Here is a 19,376-nt window from a genome sequence, read left to right as displayed (position 1 = left end):
CTCCCTCTCCTGTTCTCTCTCTCCTCTCCCCTCCCTCTCCTGTTCTCTCTCTCTCCTCTCCCTCCCTCTCCTGTTCTCTCTCTCCTCTCCCCTCCCTCTCCTGTTCTCTCTCTCCTCTCCCCCCTCTCCTGTTCTCTCTCTCCTCTCCCCTCCCTCTCCTGTTCTCTCTCTCCTCTCCCCTCCCTCTCCTGTTCTCTCTCTCCTCTCCCCTCCCTCTCCTGTTCTCTCTCTCTCCTCTCCCCTCCCTCTCCTGTTCTCTCTCTCCTCTCCCCTCCCTCTCCTGTTCTCTCTCTCCTCTCCCCCCTCTCCTGTTCTCTCTCTCCTCTCCCCTCCCTCTCCTGTTCTCTCTCTCCTCTCCCCTCCCTCTCCTGTTCTCTCTCTCTCCTCTCCCCTCCCTCTCCTGTTCTCTTTCTCCTCTCCCCTCCCTCTCCTGTTCTCTCTCTCCTCTCCCCTCCCTCTCCTGTTCTCTCTCTCCTCTCCCCTCCCTCTCCTGTTCTCTCTCTCCTCTCCCCTCCCTCTCCTGTTCTCTCTCTCTCCTCTCCCCTCCCTCTCCTGTTCTCTTTCTCCTCTCCCCTCCCTCTCCTGTTCTCTCTCTCCTCTCCCCTCCCTCTCCTGTTCTCTCTCTCCTCTCCCCTCCCTCTCCTGTTCTCTCTCTCCTCTCCCCTCCCTCTCCTGTTCTCTCTCTCCTCTCCCCTCCCTCTCCTGTTCTCTCTCTCCTCTCCCCTCCCTCTCCTGTTCTCTCTCTCTCCTCTCCCCTCCCTCTCCTGTTCTCTCTCTCCTCTCCCTCCCTCTCCTGTTCTCTCTCTCCTCTCCCCTCCCTCTCCTGTTCTCTCTCTCCTCTCCCCTCCCTCTCCTGTTCTCTCTCTCCTCTCCCCTCCCTCTCCTGTTCTCTCTCTCCTCTCCCCCCTCTCCTGTTCTCTCTCTCCTCTCCCCTCCCTCTCCTGTTCTCTCTCTCCTCTCCCCTCCCTCTCCTGTTCTCTCTCTCTCCTCTCCCCTCCCTCTCCTGTTCTCTCTCTCCTCTCCCCTCCCTCTCCTGTTCTCTCTCTCCTCTCCCCCCTCTCCTGTTCTCTCTCTCCTCTCCCCTCCCTCTCCTGTTCCTCTCTCCTCTCCCCTCCCTCTCCTGTTCTCTCTCTCCTCTCCCCTCCCTCTCCTGTTCTCTCTCTCTCTCTCCCCTCCCTCTCCTGTTCTCTCTCTCCTCTCCCCTCCCTCTCCTGTTCTCTCTCTCCTCTCCCCCCTCTCCTGTTCTCTCTCTCCTCTCCCCTCCCTCTCCTGTTCTCTCTCTCCTCTCCCCTCCCTCTCCTGTTCTCTCTCTCCTCTCCCCTCCCTCTCCTGTTCTCTCTCTCCTCTCCCCTCCCTCTCCTGTTCTCTCTCTCTCCTCTCCCCTCCCTCTCCTGTTCTCTTTCTCCTCTCCCCTCCCTCTCCTGTTCTCTCTCTCCTCTCCCCTCCCTCTCCTGTTCTCTCTCTCCTCTCCCCTCCCTCTCCTGTTCTCTCTCTCCTCTCCCCTCCCTCTCCTGTTCTCTCTCTCCTCTCCCCTCCCTCTCCTGTTCTCTCTCTCCTCTCCCCTCCCTCTCCTGTTCTCTCTCTCTCCTCTCCCCTCCCTCTCCTGTTCTCTTTCTCCTCTCCCCTCCCTCTCCTGTTCTCTCTCTCCTCTCCCCTCCCTCTCCTGTTCTCTCTCTCCTCTCCCCTCCCTCTCCTGTTCTCTCTCTCCTCTCCCCTCCCTCTCCTGTTCTCTCTCTCCTCTCCCCCCTCTCCTGTTCTCTCTCTCCTCTCCCCTCCCTCTCCTGTTCTCTCTCTCCTCTCCCCTCCCTCTCCTGTTCTCTCTCTCTCCTCTCCCCTCCCTCTCCTGTTCTCTCTCTCCTCTCCCCTCCCTCTCCTGTTCTCTCTCTCCTCTCCCCCCTCTCCTGTTCTCTCTCTCCTCTCCCCTCCCTCTCCTGTTCTCTCTCTCCTCTCCCCTCCCTCTCCTGTTCTCTCTCTCCTCTCCCCTCCCTCTCCTGTTCTCTCTCTCTCCTCTCCCCTCCCTCTCCTGTTCTCTCTCTCCTCTCCCCTCCCTCTCCTGTTCTCTCTCTCCTCTCCCCCTCTCCTGTTCTCTCTCTCCTCTCCCCTCCCTCTCCTGTTCTCTCTCTCCTCTCCCCTCCCTCTCCTGTTCTCTCTCTCCTCTCCCCTCCCTCTCCTGTTCTCTCTCTCTCCTCTCCCCTCCCTCTCCTGTTCTCTCTCTCCTCTCCCCTCCCTCTCCTGTTCTCTCTCTCCTCGATTAATCAGATTATTTTTATGTTTGTAATAATGTCAATTGCAGCCATACTGAATGAACACTTTTATTTTATAATACATAAATAAAATCGATTTAGTCTCAAATAAATAATGAAACATGTTCAATTTGGTTTAAATAATGCAAAAACAAAGTGTTGGAGAAGAAAGTAAAAGTGCAATATGTGCCATGTAAAAAAGCTAACGTTTAAGTTCCTTGCTCAGAACATGAGAACATATGAAAGCTGGTGGTTCCTTTTAACAGGAGTCTTCAATATTCCCAGGTAAGTAGTTTTAGGTTGTAGTTATTATAGGAATTATAGGACTATTTTTCTCTATACCGTTTTGTATTTCATTAACCTTTGACTATTGGATGTTCTAATAGGCACTTTAGTATTGCCAGACTAATCTCTGGAGTTGATAGGCTTGAAGTCATTAACAGCGCTGTGCTTCAAGCATTGCTAAGAGCTGCTGGCAAACGCAGTAAAGTGCTGTTTAAATGAATGCTTACGAGCCTGCTGCTGCCTACCACCGCTCAGTCGGACTGCTCTATCGAATCATTGACTTAGTTATAACGTGATAACACACAGAAATACGAGCATTTGGTAATTTATGATGGTAAAATCCGGAAACGATCATTTTGAAAACAAAACGTTTATTCTTTCAGTGAAATACGGAACCGTTCCGTATTTTATCTAACGGGTGGCATCCCTAAGTCTAAATATTCCTGTTACATTGTACCACCTTCAATGTTATGTCATAACTATGTAAAATTCTGGCAAATTAATTACGGTCTTTGTTAGGAAGAAATGGTCTTCACGCAGTTTGCAACGAGAATTTATTTTAGCTAAATATGCAGGTTTAAAAAAAAACATACTTCTGTGTATTGATTTTAAGAAAGGCATTGGTGATTAGGGTTAGGGTTAGGTACATTGGTGATTAGGGTTAGGGTTAGGTACATTGGTGATTAGGGTTAGGGTTAGGGTTAGGTACATTGGTGTTTAGGGTTAGGTACATTGGTGGTTAGGGTTAGGGTTAGGTACATTGGTGTTTAGGGTTAGGGTTAGGTACATTGGTGTTTAGGGTTAGGTACATTGGTGGTTAGGGTTAGGGTTAGGTATATTGGTGTTTAGGGTTAGGGTTAGGTACATTGGTGTTTAGGGTTAGGGTTAGGGTTAGGTACATTGGTGTTTAGGGTTAGGGTTAGGTACATTGGTGTTTAGGGTTAGGGTTAGGTACATTGGTGTTTAGGGTTAGGTACATTGGTGTTTAGGGTTAGGGTTAGGGTTAGGTACATTGGTGTTTAGGGTTAAGGTTAGGGTTAGGTACATTGGTGTTTAGGGTTAGGGTTAGGGTTAGGTACATTGGTGTTTAGGGTTAGTGTTAGGTACATTGGTGTTTAGGGTTAGGGTTAGGTACATTGGTGATTAGGGTTAGGGTTAGGGTTAGGTATATTGGTGTTTAGGGTTAGGTATATTGGTGGTTATGGTTAGGGTTAGGGTTAGGTACATTGGTGGTTAGGGTTAGGTACATTGGTGGTTAGGGTTAGGGTTAGGGTTAGGTACATTGGTGTTTAGGGTTAGGTACATTGGTGATTAGGGTTAGGGTTAGGTACATTGGTGTTTAGGGTTAGGGTTAGGTACATTGGTGTTTAGGGTTAGTTATATTGGTGTTTAGGGTTAGGGTTAGGTATATTGGTGGTTAGGGTTAGGGTTAGGTACATTGGTGGTTAGGGTTAGGGTTAGGTACATTGGTGATTAGGGTTAGGGTTAGGTACATTGGTGATTAGGGTTAGGGTTAGGTACATTGGTGGTTAGGGTTAGGGACATTGGTGTTTAGGGTTAGGTACATTGGTGATTAGGGTTAGGGTTAGGTACATTGGTGGTTAGGGTTAGGGTTAGGTACATTGGTGTTTAGGGTTAGGGTTAGGTACATTGGTGTTTAGGGTTAGGTACATTGGTGTTTAGGGTTAGGGTTAGGTACATTGGTGTTTAGGGTTAGGTACATTGGTGTTTAGGGTTAGGTACATTGGTGGTTAGGGTTAGGTACATTGGTGGTTAGGGTTAGGGTTAGGTACATTGGTGGTTAGGGTTAGGGTTAGGTACATTGGTGTTTAGGGTTAGGGTTAGGGTTAGGTACATTGGTGGTTAGGGTTAGGGTTAGGTACATTGGTGTTTAGGGTTAGGGTTAGGTACATTGGTGTTTAGGGTTAGGGTTAGGGTTAGGTACATTGGTGTTTAGGGTTAGGGTTAGGTACATTGGTGTTTAGGGTTAGGGTTAGGTACATTGGTGTTTAGGGTTAGGGTTAGGGTTAGGTACATTGGTGGTTAGGGTTAGGGTTAGGTACATTGGTGTTTAGGGTTAGGGTTAGGTACATTGGTGTTTAGGGTTAGGGTTAGGGTTAGGTACATTGGTGTTTAGGGTTAGGGTTAGGTACATTGGTGTTTAGGGTTAGGGTTAGGGTTAGGGTTAGGTACATTGGTGTTTAGGGTTAGGGTTAGGGTTAGGTACATTGGTGTTTAGGGTTAGGGTTAGGGTTAGGTACATTGGTGTTTAGGGTTAGGGTTAGGTACATTGGTGTTTAGGGTTAGGGTTAGGGTTAGGTACATTGGTGGTTAGGGTTAGGTACATTGGTGTTTAGGGTTAGGGTTAGGGTTAGGTACATTGGTGGTTAGGGTTAGGGTTAGGGTTAGGTACATTGGTGTTTAGGGTTAGGGTTAGGTACATTGGTGGTTAGGGTTAGGGTTAGGTACATTGGTGTTTAGGGTTAGGGTTAGGGTTAGGTACATTGGTGGTTAGGGTTAGGTACATTGGTGTTTAGGGTTAGGGTTAGGGTTAGGGTTAGGTACATTGGTGTTTAGGGTTAGGTACATTGGTGTTTAGGGTTAGGGTTAGGTACATTGGTGTTTAGGGTTAGGGTTAGGTACATTGGTGTTTAGGGTTAGTTACATTGGTGTTTAGGGTTAGGGTTAGGGTTAGGGTTAGTTACATTGGTGTTTAGGGTTAGGTACATTGGTGTTTAGGGTTAGGGTTAGGTACATTGGTGTTTAGGGTTAGGGTTAGGGTTAGGTACATTGGTGGTTAGGGTTAGGTACATTGGTGGTTAGGGTTAGGGTTAGGTACATTGGTGGTTAGGGTTAGGGTTAGGGTTAGGTACATTGGTGTTTAGGGTTAGGGTTAGGGTTAGGTACATTGGTGGTTAGGGTTAGGGTTAGGTACATTGGTGTTTAGGGTTAGGGTTAGGTACATTGGTGTTTAGGGTTAGGGTTAGGGTTAGGTACATTGGTGTTTAGGGTTAGGGTTAGGTACATTGGTGTTTAGGGTTAGGGTTAGGTACATTGGTGTTTAGGGTTAGGGTTAGGGTTAGGTACATTGGTGGTTAGGGTTAGGGTTAGGTACATTGGTGTTTAGGGTTAGGGTTAGGTACATTGGTGTTTAGGGTTAGGGTTAGGGTTAGGTACATTGGTGTTTAGGGTTAGGGTTAGGTACATTGGTGTTTAGGGTTAGGGTTAGGTACATTGGTGGTTAGGGTTAGGGTTAGGGTTAGGTACATTGGTGTTTAGGGTTAGGGTTAGGTACATTGGTGGTTAGGGTTAGGTACATTGGTGTTTAGGGTTAGGGTTAGGTACATTGGTGTTTAGGGTTAGGGTTAGGTACATTGGTGTTTAGGGTTAGGGTTAGGTACATTGGTGTTTAGGGTTAGTTACATTGGTGTTTAGGGTTAGGGTTAGGGTTAGGTACATTGGTGTTTAGGGTTAGTTACATTGGTGTTTAGGGTTAGGGTTAGGGTTAGGGTTAGTTACATTGGTGTTTAGGGTTAGGTACATTGGTGTTTAGGGTTAGGGTTAGGTACATTGGTGTTTAGGGTTAGGGTTAGGGTTAGGTACATTGGTGGTTAGGGTTAGGGTTAGGTACATTGGTGGTTAGGGTTAGGGTTAGGGTTAGGTACATTGGTGGTTAGGGTTAGGGTTAGGTACATTGGTGGTTAGGGTTAGGGTTAGGTACATTGGTGGTTAGGGTTAGGGTTAGTTATATTGGTGCAACGATTGTGCTTTTTTTGCAAATGCGCTTTTGTTAAATGGTGGTTGACATGGTTGACGATATTACTAGGTTAACTAGTGATATTACTAGGTTAACTAGTGATATTACTAGGTTAACTAGTGATATCTAGTGATATTACTAGGTTAACTGGTGATATTACTAGGTTAACTAGTGATATTACTAGGTTAACTAGTGATATCTAGTGATATTACTAGGTTAACTAGTGATATTACTAGGTTAACTAGTGATATTACTAGGTTAACTGGTGATTGTGAAGATTGATTGTTTTTATAAGATTCGTTTAATGCTAGCTACCTTGGCTTCTTGCTGCACTCCCGTAACAGGTGGTCATCCTGCTACGCAGTTTCCTCATGCAATGTAATCGGCCATAATCGGCGTCCAAAAATGCCGATTACCGATTGTTATGAAAACTTGAAATCGGCCCTAATTAATCGACCATGCCGATTTAATCAGGAATCCTCTATTCTCCAGTCTCTCCCTCCCTCCCTCCCTCCCTCCCTCCCTCCCTCTCCACTTCTCCAGTCTCTCCCTCCCTCCCTCTCTCACTCCCCCTCCCTCTCCACTTCTCCAGTCTCTCCCTCCCTCCCTCTCTCACTCCCTCTCCCTCCCTCCCTCCCTCCCTCCCTCCCCTCCCTCCCTCCCTCCATCCCTCCCTCCCTCCATCCCTTCCTCCCTCCACTTCTGCACTCTCTCTCCCGTCTTTTTTCTCCTCTGTTATTCAGAGTGAATAGCTGAGAGGCTTTTGTAGAATGTTTCTATGGTGACAGGCCATTTGAAGTCCTCATTCAGACTGTACGACCCTGCTACTGGAGAATGACCAGGTTACAGACGGACGAGGGGGGAGAGAGAAAACACTTGAAAATACTGTCAACACACACACAGCTGTCCCCCAGCAGAATGTCACATGACTCACACACACACAGCTGTCCCCCAGCAGAATGTCACATGACTCACACACACACAGCTGTCCCCCAGCAGAATGTCACATGACTCACACACACACAGCTGTCCCCCAGCAGAATGTCACATGACTCACACACACACAGCTGTCCCCCAGCAGAATGTCACATGACTCACACACACAGCTGTCCCCCAGCAGAATGTCACATGACTCACACACACACAGCTGTCCCCCAGCAGAATGTCACATTACTCACACACACACAGCTGTCCCCCAGCAGAATGTCACATGACTCACACACACACAGCTGTCCCCCAGCAGAATGTCACATGACTCACACACACAGCTGTCCCCCAGCAGAATGTCACATGACTCACACACACACACAGCTGTCCCCCAGCAGAATGTCACATGACTCACACACACAGCTGTCCCCCAGCAGCATGTCACATGACTCACACACACACAGCTGTCCCCCAGCAGAATGTCACATGACTCACACACACACAGCTGTCCCCCAGCAGAATGTCACATGACTCACACACACACAGCTGTCCCCCAGCAGAATGTCACATGACTCACACACACACAGCTGTCCCCCAGCAGAATGTCACATGACTCACACACACACAGCTGTCCCCCAGCAGCATGTCACATGACTCACACACACAGCTGTCCCCCAGTAGAATGTCACATGACTCTCACACACACACAGCTGTCCCCCAGCAGAATGTCACATGACTCACACACAGCTGTCCCCCAGCAGAATGTCACATGACTCACACACACACAGCTGTCCCCCAGCAGAATGTCACATGACTCACACACACACAATCATACCTCCCACTGCTTCCGGTGACATTGGCCAAGTCGAACAGAGGACGAAAGGAAATGTTTTACTACCAGGTAGCCAACAGTACGGTCTATTTGAGGTAGACCAGTATCAACTAACTCACATAGACCACATAGACCACATTTCTAAAAGCCTGTTTTTGCTCTGTCATTATGGGGTATTGTGTGTAGTTGTGTGCGTCGTCAGATTTCAAAAAGGCTTTACGGCGAAAGCATTCGATTGTCTGAGGACAGCGCCTCACATTAGCATATTTTCCAAACCAGCACAGGCGTCACGAAATAACAAATAGCGATTTAAAATAAACCACTTATTTTTGAAGATCTTCCTCTGTTTGCAATCCCAAGGGTCCCAGCTACACAACGAATGGTCGTTTTGTTCGATAAAGTCCTTCTTTATATCCCAAAAAACACAGTTTTGTTGGCGCCATTGAATTCAATAATCCAGTCCTTCAACATGCATACAAAATTACCAGCAAAGTTTGTCCAAACGAGTCAAACTATGTTTTTTAGGTTGTCTAATATCTAAATAAACTATAATATGTCATACGGAGATTACTATGTTCAATAGCAATGGAAAAGAATGAACCGCCCACGTTCACGCCCACAAAAAGACTACTTTTGCTCTGGCACTCAACTTGGAACGACTACAAATACTTCATTTAAAAAAACAAGCCTAAAACCTGGTTTAAAGACTGTTGACATCTAGTGGACGCCATTGGAACTGCAATCTGGGAGGTGGAAATTAGATCGGAAGTCTAGTTGGAAGTCATTCGGAGCTCCAAAAAAATAATTTCCGGATGGATTTTCCTCGAGGTTTTTGCCTGCTATATCAGTTCTGTTATTCTCCAGACATTATTTTAACAGTTTCAGAGTGTTTTCTATCCAATGCTACTACTTTATATGCATATCCTGGCTTCTGGGCCTGAGGGACAGGCTGTTTACTTTGGGCACGTCAGACAGGTGGAAATTCAGGAAACTAGCCTTACTCACTGTTCTGCTGTGATGTTGAGGCTATGGTCAGGGTCTGAGGTGGACTGTTCTACTGGCTTCTAAGCGGGGGTGTCTGGCTCTCTACAGGGTTGTTCTGTCACACGTTGTCCCCCTCACCCTCTCCTCCATCAGTCGGATCCTCTCCTCCATCCCCCTCACCCTCCATCCCCCTCACCCTCTCCTCCAGCAGTCTGATCCTCTCCTCCATCCCCCTCACCCTCTCCTCCACCCCCTCACCCTCTCCTCCATCAGTCTGATCCTCTCCTCCATCCCCCTCACCCCCTCCTCCATCCCCTCACCTCCATCAGTCTGATCCTCTCCTCTAGTGCTCTGTTCTTCTCTTGTTGATGTTGTCTCTCCACCTCCAGCTCTGGTTGAGGGGGTGTTGTTGTGCTGGACTGTTGTCTGGATCTGGTTGAGGGGGTGTTGTTGTTCTGGACTGTTGTCTGGTTGAGGGGGTGTTGTTGTGCTGGACTGTTGTCTGGTTGAGGGGGTGGTGTTGTCTGGGTCTGGTTGAGGGGGTGTTGTTGTGCTGTACTGTTGTCTGGGTCTGGTTGAGGGGGTGTTGTTGTTCTGGACTGTTGTCTGGGTCTGGCAATAACATGGCTATACTGCGCTCTACTGCACTGCGCTCTACTGTACTGCACTGTGCTCTACTGCACTGCGCTCTACTGTACTGCACTGTGCTCTACTGCACTGCGCTCTACTGTACTGCACTGTGCTCTACTGTACTGCGCTCTACTGTACTGTACTCTACTGTGCTGTACTGCACTGTGCTCTACTGTACTGCACTGTGCTCTACTGTACTGCACTGTGCTCTACTGTGCTCTACTGTACTGCACTGTATTCTACTGTGCTCTACTCTACTGCACTGTATTCTACTGTGCTCTACTGTACTGCACTGTATTCTACTGTGCTCTACTCTACTGCACTGTATTCTACTGTGCTCTACTGTACTGTACTGCACTGTGCTCTACTGTACTGCACTGTGCTCTACTGTACTGCACTGTGCTCTACTGTACTGCACTGTGCTCTACTGTACTGCACTGTGCTCTACTGTGCTCTACTGTGCTCTACTGTACTGCACTGTATGACCATGATAGAACAAGCTACAGCTCTAGACTGAGAGAGATGTCACACACACACTGGCAAGTTAGTGATGCTAAGAGCCTGGGCTTACTGATTAATGTGAGTTAACTGTGGTGTGACACCCTCACACTGAGGGGTGAACTAGTGTTGATATGACCTGTCAATGAACTACTCAAGACCGGGCCGTTGTGTCTCCTTCCTGCTGTTGTAGCAGAAACCAATGGTTTTCTAGTGCTTTGGCTTTGTGATCCGGCTACTTAGAGTTGTGACGATAAGGGGTTTCTCATCCCTGGTTGGCCGACAAGACAACTGATCCGCTGCTACCCTGACTATGACATAAGGGTGTGAACAGCGTTATGGACATTTTTACATTTAGCTTGTTGTGGAATCACAACATTTAATATCTCACAGAACGGGCGAGCTTAATGTAAATTAAATTATACTTTTCAGGTGGGTCGGGCCTCCCATGGGAGGGCGGCTGTAGGGCCTTCCGTGGGGGGGGGTCGTCTGTAGGGCCTTGCGTGGGGGGGGGGGGGGGGGTCTGTAGGGCCTCCCGTGGGGGGGTCGTCTGCAGGGCCTTCCGGGGGGCGCGCGCGCGCGTCTGTAGGGTGTCTGTAGGTTACAGCCCACAGAGCCTTCATCGGGGCAGACTGACTCAGTTTGGTTACAGCCCACAGAGCCTTCATCGGGGCAGACTGACTCAGTTTGGTTACAGCCCACAGAGCCTTCATCAGGGCAGCTGGCCGACTGACTCAGTTTGGTTATAGCCCACAGAGCCTTCATCAGGGCAGACTGACTCAGTTTGGTTACAGCCCACAGAGCCTTTATCGGGGCAGACTGACTCAGTTTGGTTACAGCCCACAGAGCCTTCATCGAGGCAGACTGACTCAGTTTGGTTACAGCCCACAGAGCCTTCATCGGGGCAGACTGACTCAGTTTGGTTACAGCCCACAGAGCCTTCATCGGGGCAGACTGACTCAGTTTGGTTACAGCCCACAGAGCCTTCATCGGGGCAGACTGACTCAGTTTGGTTACAGCCCACAGAGCCTTCATCGGGGCAGACTGACTCAGTTTGGTTACAGCCCACAGAGCCTTCATCGGGGCAGACTGACTCAGTTTGGTTACAGCCCACAGAGCCTTCATCGGGGCAGACTGACTCAGTTTGGTTACAGCCCACAGAGCCTTCATCGGGGCAGACTGACTCAGTTTGGTTACAGCCCACAGAGCCTTCATCGGGGCAGACTGACTCAGTTTGGTTACAGCCCACAGAGCCTTCATCGGGGCAGACTGACTCAGTTTGGTTACAGCCCACAGAGCCTTCATCAGGGCAGCTGGCCGACTGACTCAGTTTGGTTATAGCCCACAGAGCCTTCATCCGGGCAGACTGACTCAGTTTGGTTATAGCCCACAGAGCCTTCATCAGGGCAGACTGACTCAGTTTGGTTACAGCCCACAGAGCCTTTATCGGGGCAGACTGACTCAGTTTGGTTACAGCCCACAGAGCCTTCATCGAGGCAGACTGACTCAGTTTGGTTACAGCCCACAGAGCCTTCATCGGGGCAGACTGACTCAGTTTGGTTACAGCCCACAGAGCCTTCATCGGGGCAGACTGACTCAGTTTGGTTACAGCCCACAGAGCCTTCATCGGGGCAGACTGACTCAGTTTGGTTACAGCCCACAGAGCCTTCATCGGGGCAGACTGACTCAGTTTGGTTACAGCCCACAGAGCCTTCATCGGGGCAGACTGACTCAGTTTGGTTACAGCCCACAGAGCCTTCATCGGGGCAGACTGACTCAGTTTGGTTACAGCCCACAGAGCCTTCATCGGGGCAGACTGACTCAGTTTGGTTACAGCCCACAGAGCCTTCATCGGGGCAGACTGACTCAGTTTGGTTACAGCCCACAGAGCCTTCATCGGGGCAGACTGACTCAGTTTGGTTATAGCCCACAGAGCCTTCATCAGGGCAGCTGGCCGACTGACTCAGTTTGGTTATAGCCCACAGAGCCTTCATCCGGGCAGACTGACTCAGTTTGGTTATAGCCCACAGAGCCTTCATCAGGGCAGACTGACTCAGTTTGGTTACAGCCCACAGAGCCTTCATCAGGGCAGACTGACTCAGTTTGGTTACAGCCCACAGAGCCTTCATCCGGGCAGACTGACTCAGTTTGGTTATAGCCCACAGAGCCTTCATCAGGGCAGCTGGCCGACTGACTCAGTTTGGTTATAGCCCACAGAGCCTTCATCAGGGCAGACTGACACTCAGGTCTGAAGGCTGGCCCGGCTGACAGAATATTCCCTCCCTAACTTTACGACTCTGTAATGAGTATATGCATTAACCTCCCATTTCTTTCTCTCTCTCTCTCTGTCTCTCTGTCTGTCTCTCTGTCTCTCTGTCTCTCTGTCTCTCTCTCTGTCTCTCTGTCTCTCTGTCTCTCTGTCTCTCTGTCTCTCTGTCTCTCTCTGTCTCTCTCTGTCTCTCTCTGTCTCTCTCTGTCTCTCTCTGTCTCTCTCTGTCTCTCTCTGTCTCTCTCTGTCTCTCTCTGTCTCTCTCTGTCTCTCTCTCTCTCTCTCTCCTTCCTTCCTTCCTTCCTTCCAGGCGCTTGCAGCCAATGCGGGCACAGGTTTTGCCGTAGCGGAGCCTCAGGTGGCCATGTTCTGTGGGAAGCTCAACATGCACGTAAACATCCAGACAGGACGCTGGGAACCGGATCCTTCCGGGCTGAAGAGCTGTGTAGGAACCAAAGAGGGCGTGCTGCGCTACTGTCAGGAGGTGAGACCATGTTACACTGTTAACCTGTAGGGGGACCGTTATCAGCGTGACTCCACAGTCGGTTGACCTTCCTACGGTCTCTCCGCTGACTCAGGTCTTTATTCACTGTGTTATACAGACCCTCCATAGATATTATCGTATTAACACATCCCTCTCTCCTTGTTTGTCTCTGTAAACTACTGTAACCCCTAACTGTACACCGTATCTAAAGACAGACACACACACACACACACACACACACACAGTTGTCTATTACTATATTTGTGAGGATTGTTTGTGGACCAACAATTGATTAACTAATTCTAACCCTTAATCTAATCCCTAACTCCCAATATTTAAACCTAATCCTAATTCTAACCCTCAATCCAATCCCTAATCCTAATTCTAACCCTTAATCTCTAAACCTAACCCTCAATCTAATCCCTAAACCTAACCATAATTCTAACCCTCAATCTAATCCCTAACCCTCAATCTAATCCCTAACCCTCAATCTAATCCCTAACCCTCAATCTAATCCCTAACCCTCAATCTAATCCCTAACCCTCAATCTAATCCCTAACCCTCAATCTAATCCCTAACCCTCAATCTAATCCCTAACCCTCAATCTAATCCCTAACCCTCAATCTAATCCCTAACCCTCAATCTAATCCCTAACCCTCCATCTAATCCCTAACCCTCAATCTAATCCCTAACCCTCAATTTAATCCCTAACCCTCAATCTAATCCCTAACCCTCAATCTAATCCCTAACCCTCAATCTAATCCCTAACCCTCAATCTAATCCCTAACCCTCAATTTAATCCCTAACCCTCAATTTAATCCCTAACCCTCCATCTAATCCCTAACCCTCAATCTAATCCCTAACCCTCAATCTAATCCCTAACCCTCAATCTAATCCCTAACCCTCAATCTAATCCCTAACCCTCAATCTAATCCCTAACCCTCAATTTAATCCCTAACCCTAAAATAGCTTTTTTCTTTTTTAGGACTGGCAAAATGTCAACATGTTCTCACTTGTCGGAATTCTCCTTGGTTTACTATTTTTGTGAGGATTTCTTGTCCAAGTATATTCACATGCTGAGCTAACTGGAGACAGGAGGGAGATTAATAGGTAATGAAGAAACACCATTTATCTCTCTCTCTCTCTCCCCCGCTTCTCTCTCTCTCTGTCTCCCTCTCTCTCTCTCCCCCGCCTCTCTCTCTCCCCCTCCCCCGCCTCTCTCTCTCCCCCTCGCCTCTCTCGCTCTCTCCAACGCCTCTCTCTCTCTCTCTCTCTCCCCCTCCCCCGCCTCTCTCTCTCCCCCTCGCCTCTCTCGCTCTCTCCAACGCCTCTCCCTCCCCCGCCTCTCTCTCTCCCCCCCTGCCTCTCTCTCCTCCCCCGCCTCTCTCTCTCTCTCCTCCCCCGCCTCTCTCTCTCTCTCCTCCCCCGCCTCTCTCTCTCTCTCTCCTCCCCCGCCTCTCTCTCTCTCCTCCCCCGCCTCTCTCTCTCTCTCCTCCCCCGTCTCTCTCTCTCCTCCCCCGCCTCTCTCTCTCTCCTCCCCCGCCTCTCTCTCTCTCTCCCCGCCTCTCTCTCTCTCTCCCCCGCCTCTCTCTCTCTCTCCCCCGCCTCTCTCTCTCTCCCCCCGCCTCTCTCTCTCTCTCCTCCCCCGCCTCTCTCTCTCTCTCTCCCCGCCTCTCTCTCTCTCTCTCCCCCGCCTCTCTCTCTCTCTCTCCCCGCCTCTCTCTCTCTCTCTCCCCCGCCTCTCTCTCTCTCTCTCCCCGCCTCTCTCTCTCTCTCTCTCCCCGCCTCTCTCTCTCTCTCTCTCTCCCGCCTCTCTCTCTCTCTCTCCCCCGCCTCTCTCTCTCTCTCTCCCCCGCCTCTCTCCCCCGCCTCTCTCTCTCTCTCTCCCCCGCCTCTCTCTCTCTCTCCCGCCCCTCTCTCTCTCTCTCTCTCTCTCCCCCCGCCTCTCTCTCTCTCTCTCCCCCCCGCCTCTCTCTCTCTCTCTCTCTCTCTCTCTCTCCCCCGCCTCTCTCTCTCTCTCTCCCCCCCGCCTCTCTCTCTCCCCGTCTCCCTCCCCTCTCTCTGTCTCTCTTTCTCTCAGATGTACCCTGAGCTCCAGATCACTAACGTGGTGGAGGCCAACCAGCCAATCAGGATTGAGAACTGGTGCAAGAAGGAGAAGAAGCTGTGTAAAGGCCACGCCCACATCGTGGTGCCTTACAAATGTTTAGGTGAGAACCACCAAAGGGTCATAGATAATATATAACACTATTGACTTTCCATTGGAGGTTTCCCCCAGTGTTTGATCTAAAGGTCTCGGACTTTGTTTCCACGGCCCAGCTCCAGAGACTCACTGGGCCTCAGTGGACCTGCCCGGACTTTGGGCCAGGACGAGGGGGCTGGGCCTTTTCGGGTTGCGTTACCTAACAATCACTAATTGCGAACACCTTCTCATGAAGCAAGTGTTTTGACTATTCCTCCTGTATAACATCATGGTGTGTAGACCAGGGTGATATCATGGTGTGTAGACCAGGGTAATATCATGGTGTGTAGACCAGGGTAACATCATGGTGTGTAGACCAGGGTAACATCATGGTGTGTAGACCAGGGTAATATCATGGTGTGTAGACCAGGGTAATATCATGGTGTGTAGACCAGGGTAATATCATGGTGTGTAGACCAGGGTGATATCATGGTGGGTAACATCATGGTGTGTAGACCAGGGTAATATCATGGTGTGTAGACCAGGGTGATATCATGGTGTGTAGACCAGGGTGATATCATGGTGTGTAGACCAGGGTGATATCATGGTGTGTAGACCAGGGTGATATCATGGTGTGTAGACCAGGGTGATATCATGGTGTGTAGACCAGGGTGATATCATGGTGTGTAGACCAGGGTGATATCATGGTGTGTAGACCAGGGTGATATCATGGTGTGTAGACCAGGGTGATATCATGGTGTGTGGACCAGGGTGATATCATGGTGTGTGGACCAGGGTGATATCATGGTGTGTGGACCAGGGTGATATCATGGTGTGTGGACCAGGGTGATATCATGGTGTGTGGACCAGGGTGACATCATGGTGTGTAGACCAGGGTGACATCATGGTGTGTAGACCAGGGTAACATCATGGTGTGTAGACCAGGGTGACATCATGGTGTGTAGACCAGGGTGACATCATGGTGTGTAGACCAGGGTAACATCATGGTGTGTAGACCAGGGTAACATCATGGTGTGTAGACCAGGGTAACATCATGGTGTGTAGACCAGGGTAACATCATGGTGTGTAGACCAGGGTAACATCATGGTGTGTAGACCAGGGTAACATCATGGTGTGTAGACCAGGGTAACATCATGGTGTGTAGACCAGGGTAACATCATGGTGTGTAGACCAGGGTGACATCATGGTGTGTAGACCAGGGTAATATCATGGTGTGTAGACCAGGGTAATATCATGGTGTGTAGACCAGGGTGATATCATGGTGTGTAGACCAGGGTAATATCATGGTGTGTAGACCAGGGTAATATCATGGTGTGTAGACCAGGGTGATATCATGGTGTGTAGACCAGGGTGATATCATGGTGTGTAGACCAGGGTGATATCATGGTGTGGGGTAATATCATGGTGTGTAGACCAGGGTGATATCATGGTGTGGGGTAATATCATGGTGTGTAGACCAGGGTGATATCATGGTGTGTAGACCAGGGTGATATCATGGTGTGTAGACCAGGGTGATATCATGGTGTGTAGACCAGGGTGATATCATGGTGTGTAGACCAGGGTAATATCATGGTGTGTAGACCAGGGTAACATCATGGTGTGTAGACCAGGGTGATATCATGGTGTGTAGACCAGGGTGATATCATGGTGGGTAATATCATGTCGTGTAGACCAGGGTAATATCATGGTGTGTAATATCATGGTGTGTAATATCATGGTGTGTATACCAGGGTAATATCATGGTGTGTAGACCAGGGTGATATCATGGCGTGTAGACCAGGGTGATATCATGGCGTGTAGACCAGGGTGATATCATGGCGTGTAGACCAGGGTGATATCATGGTGGGTAATATCATGGCGTGTAGACCAGGGTAACATCATGGTGTGTAATATCATGGTGTGTATACCAGGGTAATATCATGGCGTATAGAACCGGATAGGCCGGTTCACAGGCCAGGAGCGTGCGGATAGGCCGGTTCACGGGCCAGGAGCGTGCGGATAGGCCGGTTCACGGGCCAGGAGCGTGCGGATAGGCCGGTTCACGGGCCAGGAGCGTGCGGATAGGCCGGTTCACGGGCCAGGAGCGTGCGGATAGGCCGGTTCACGGGCCAGGAGCGTGCGGATAGGCCGGTTCACGGGCCAGGAGCGTGCGGATAGGCCGGTTCACGGGCCAGGAGCGTGCGGATAGGCCGGTTCACGGGCCAGGAGCGGAGACGTTAGAAACAGGCTAGATGAGGAGAAGAGAGGAGAGACATATTGGAGAGGCATTTTATTGACTAATCTCAGCCTTGGGCTGTGGTTTTACTAGAGATCCACACACTCCGTCAGAAGCAATGGGATGGCCAAGGCTGGCAAAGACATTTACTGTGGAGGCAGCAGGTCACAGCACCTCACAGTACAGCACCTCACAGTACAGCACCTCACAGTGTAGCACCTCACAGTACAGCACCTCACAGTGTAGCACCTCACAGTGTAGCACCTCACAGTGTAGCACCTCACAGTGTAGCACCTCACAGCGTAGCACCTCACAGCGTAGCACCTCACAGCGTAGCACCTCACAGCGTAGCACCACAGTGTAGCACCTCACAGCGTAGCACCTCAGTGTAGCACCTCACAGTGTAGCACCTCACAGTGTAGCACCTCACAGTGTAGCACCTCACAGCGTAGCACCTCACAGCGTAGCACCTCACAGCGTAGCACCTCACAGCGTAGCACCTCACAGCGTAGCACCTCACAGCACAGCACCTCACAGCGTAGCACCTCACAGCGTAGCACCTCACAGCGTAGCACCTCACAGTGTAGCACCTCACAGCGTAGCACCTCACAGCGTAGCACCTCTCAGTGTAGCACCTCTCAGTGTAGCACCTCACTGTACAGCACCTCACAGTGTAGCACCTCACAGTGTAGCACCTCACAGCGTAGCACCTCACAGCGTAGCACCTCACAGCGTAGCACCTCACAGCGTAGCACCTCACAGTGTAGCACCTCACAGTACAGAACCTCGCATAGCAGAGAGAGAGTCCTCCTGTGTAGCTCTGCTATTTCCAGCTCCCTACTCTATCATTATCTAAACCACTGCTTTCTCTTTCTCTTCCCTCTCCTCTCCCTCCCTGTCTGTAGTGGTGTAATGCTGTCCTCAGGCCTGGTTGTTGTTGAACCACCTAACGACCAGTTAGCAGATCACAGGCCTCCTCTTTCTGGGCCTTTACACCTCCATTATATGGTTTCATCCATCCTTCCACCTCAACCTTCTCTTTCTCCTGCTCCTTTCTGTTCTCTGTATACATTATTTGGTGTTTTACGTTGTACACGGAGGACATTTTTTGCAAAATTATGCATGCAGAGTCTCAATTTGGTGTTTGTCCCATTTTGTGAATTCTTGGTTGGTGAGCGGACCCCAGACCTCACAACCATAAAGGGCAATGGGTTCTACAACTGATTCAAGTATTTTTAGCCAGATCCTAATTGGTATGTCGAATTTTATGTTCCTTTTGATGGCATAGAATGCCCTTCTTGCCTTGTCTGTCAGATCAGATCACAGCTTTGTTGAATTTGTATTCGTGGTCCTGAGAACTGGACCTTTTTTGGAACACCATTATTTTTGTCTTACTGAGATTTACTGTCAGGGCCCAGGTCTGTCAGGGCCCAGGTCTGTCAGGGCCCAGGTCTGTCAGGGCCCAGGTCTGTCAGGGCCCAGGTCTGTCAGGGCCCAGGTCTGTCAGGGCCCAGGTCTGTCAGGGCCCAGGTCTGTCAGGGCCCAGGTCCTTGGTTGGAGACAGAAGCACCAGATCATCAGCAAACAGTAGACATTTGACTTCAGATTCTAGTAGGGTGAGGCCGGGTGCTGCAGACTGTTCTAGTGCCCGCGCCAATTCGTTGATATAAATGTGTGATTGAATGAATGAATTTCTTGGTTTGTTGCCAAATTAGCATTTGGCAACCCATCCCTTATGGGATTAATTGACATATAAACAAACATGACAATAATTCATTCACTCAGTGAAAGTTCTTCTTCTCTGCGCGTCAAAGAGTAAAACATGTTTTTATTTAAATTCCCCCCCCCCAAAAAACTATACATAGTAAATAAGATTATCCAAACAATAATTAGTTAAAAATAAATATACATGCATATTCTGATAAATAAATACAGAAAAATTAAATTTGAAGGAATATGAACCCAGTCTGACACAAAGAGAATATTCATATGGGGGACAGGCCTATACACACGTACCACAGATATTTTAGCTTCTATGTTGAAGAGGGT

At 49.5% G+C, this 19,376-nt stretch overlaps 1 protein-coding gene across 50 annotated transcripts in view; it reads left to right on the top strand.

The window, feature by feature from the left end:
• Positions 1–19,376, top strand: part of aplp2 (amyloid beta precursor like protein 2) — a 142,852-nt gene that overhangs the window by 44,095 nt on the left and 79,381 nt on the right. For all 50 annotated transcript variants that reach the window (XM_090219046.1, XM_090219036.1, XM_090219035.1 and 47 more), the window contains exons 2-3: positions 12,736–12,909; positions 14,990–15,119. In XM_090219046.1, coding sequence (XP_090075172.1) covers positions 12,736–12,909; positions 14,990–15,119 — 304 coding nt within the window. The remainder of the gene's footprint in view (positions 1–12,735; positions 12,910–14,989; positions 15,120–19,376) is intronic.

This window comes from Oncorhynchus mykiss, chromosome 24 (genome assembly GCF_057628025.1).
Source record: "Oncorhynchus mykiss isolate SJ-2025 chromosome 24, ASM5762802v1, whole genome shotgun sequence".
In the NCBI taxonomy this organism is placed as follows: domain Eukaryota; kingdom Metazoa; phylum Chordata; class Actinopteri; order Salmoniformes; family Salmonidae; genus Oncorhynchus; species Oncorhynchus mykiss.
Note: the sequence above shows the minus strand (reverse complement) of the source record. Positions and strands in the feature narration are given on the sequence as shown.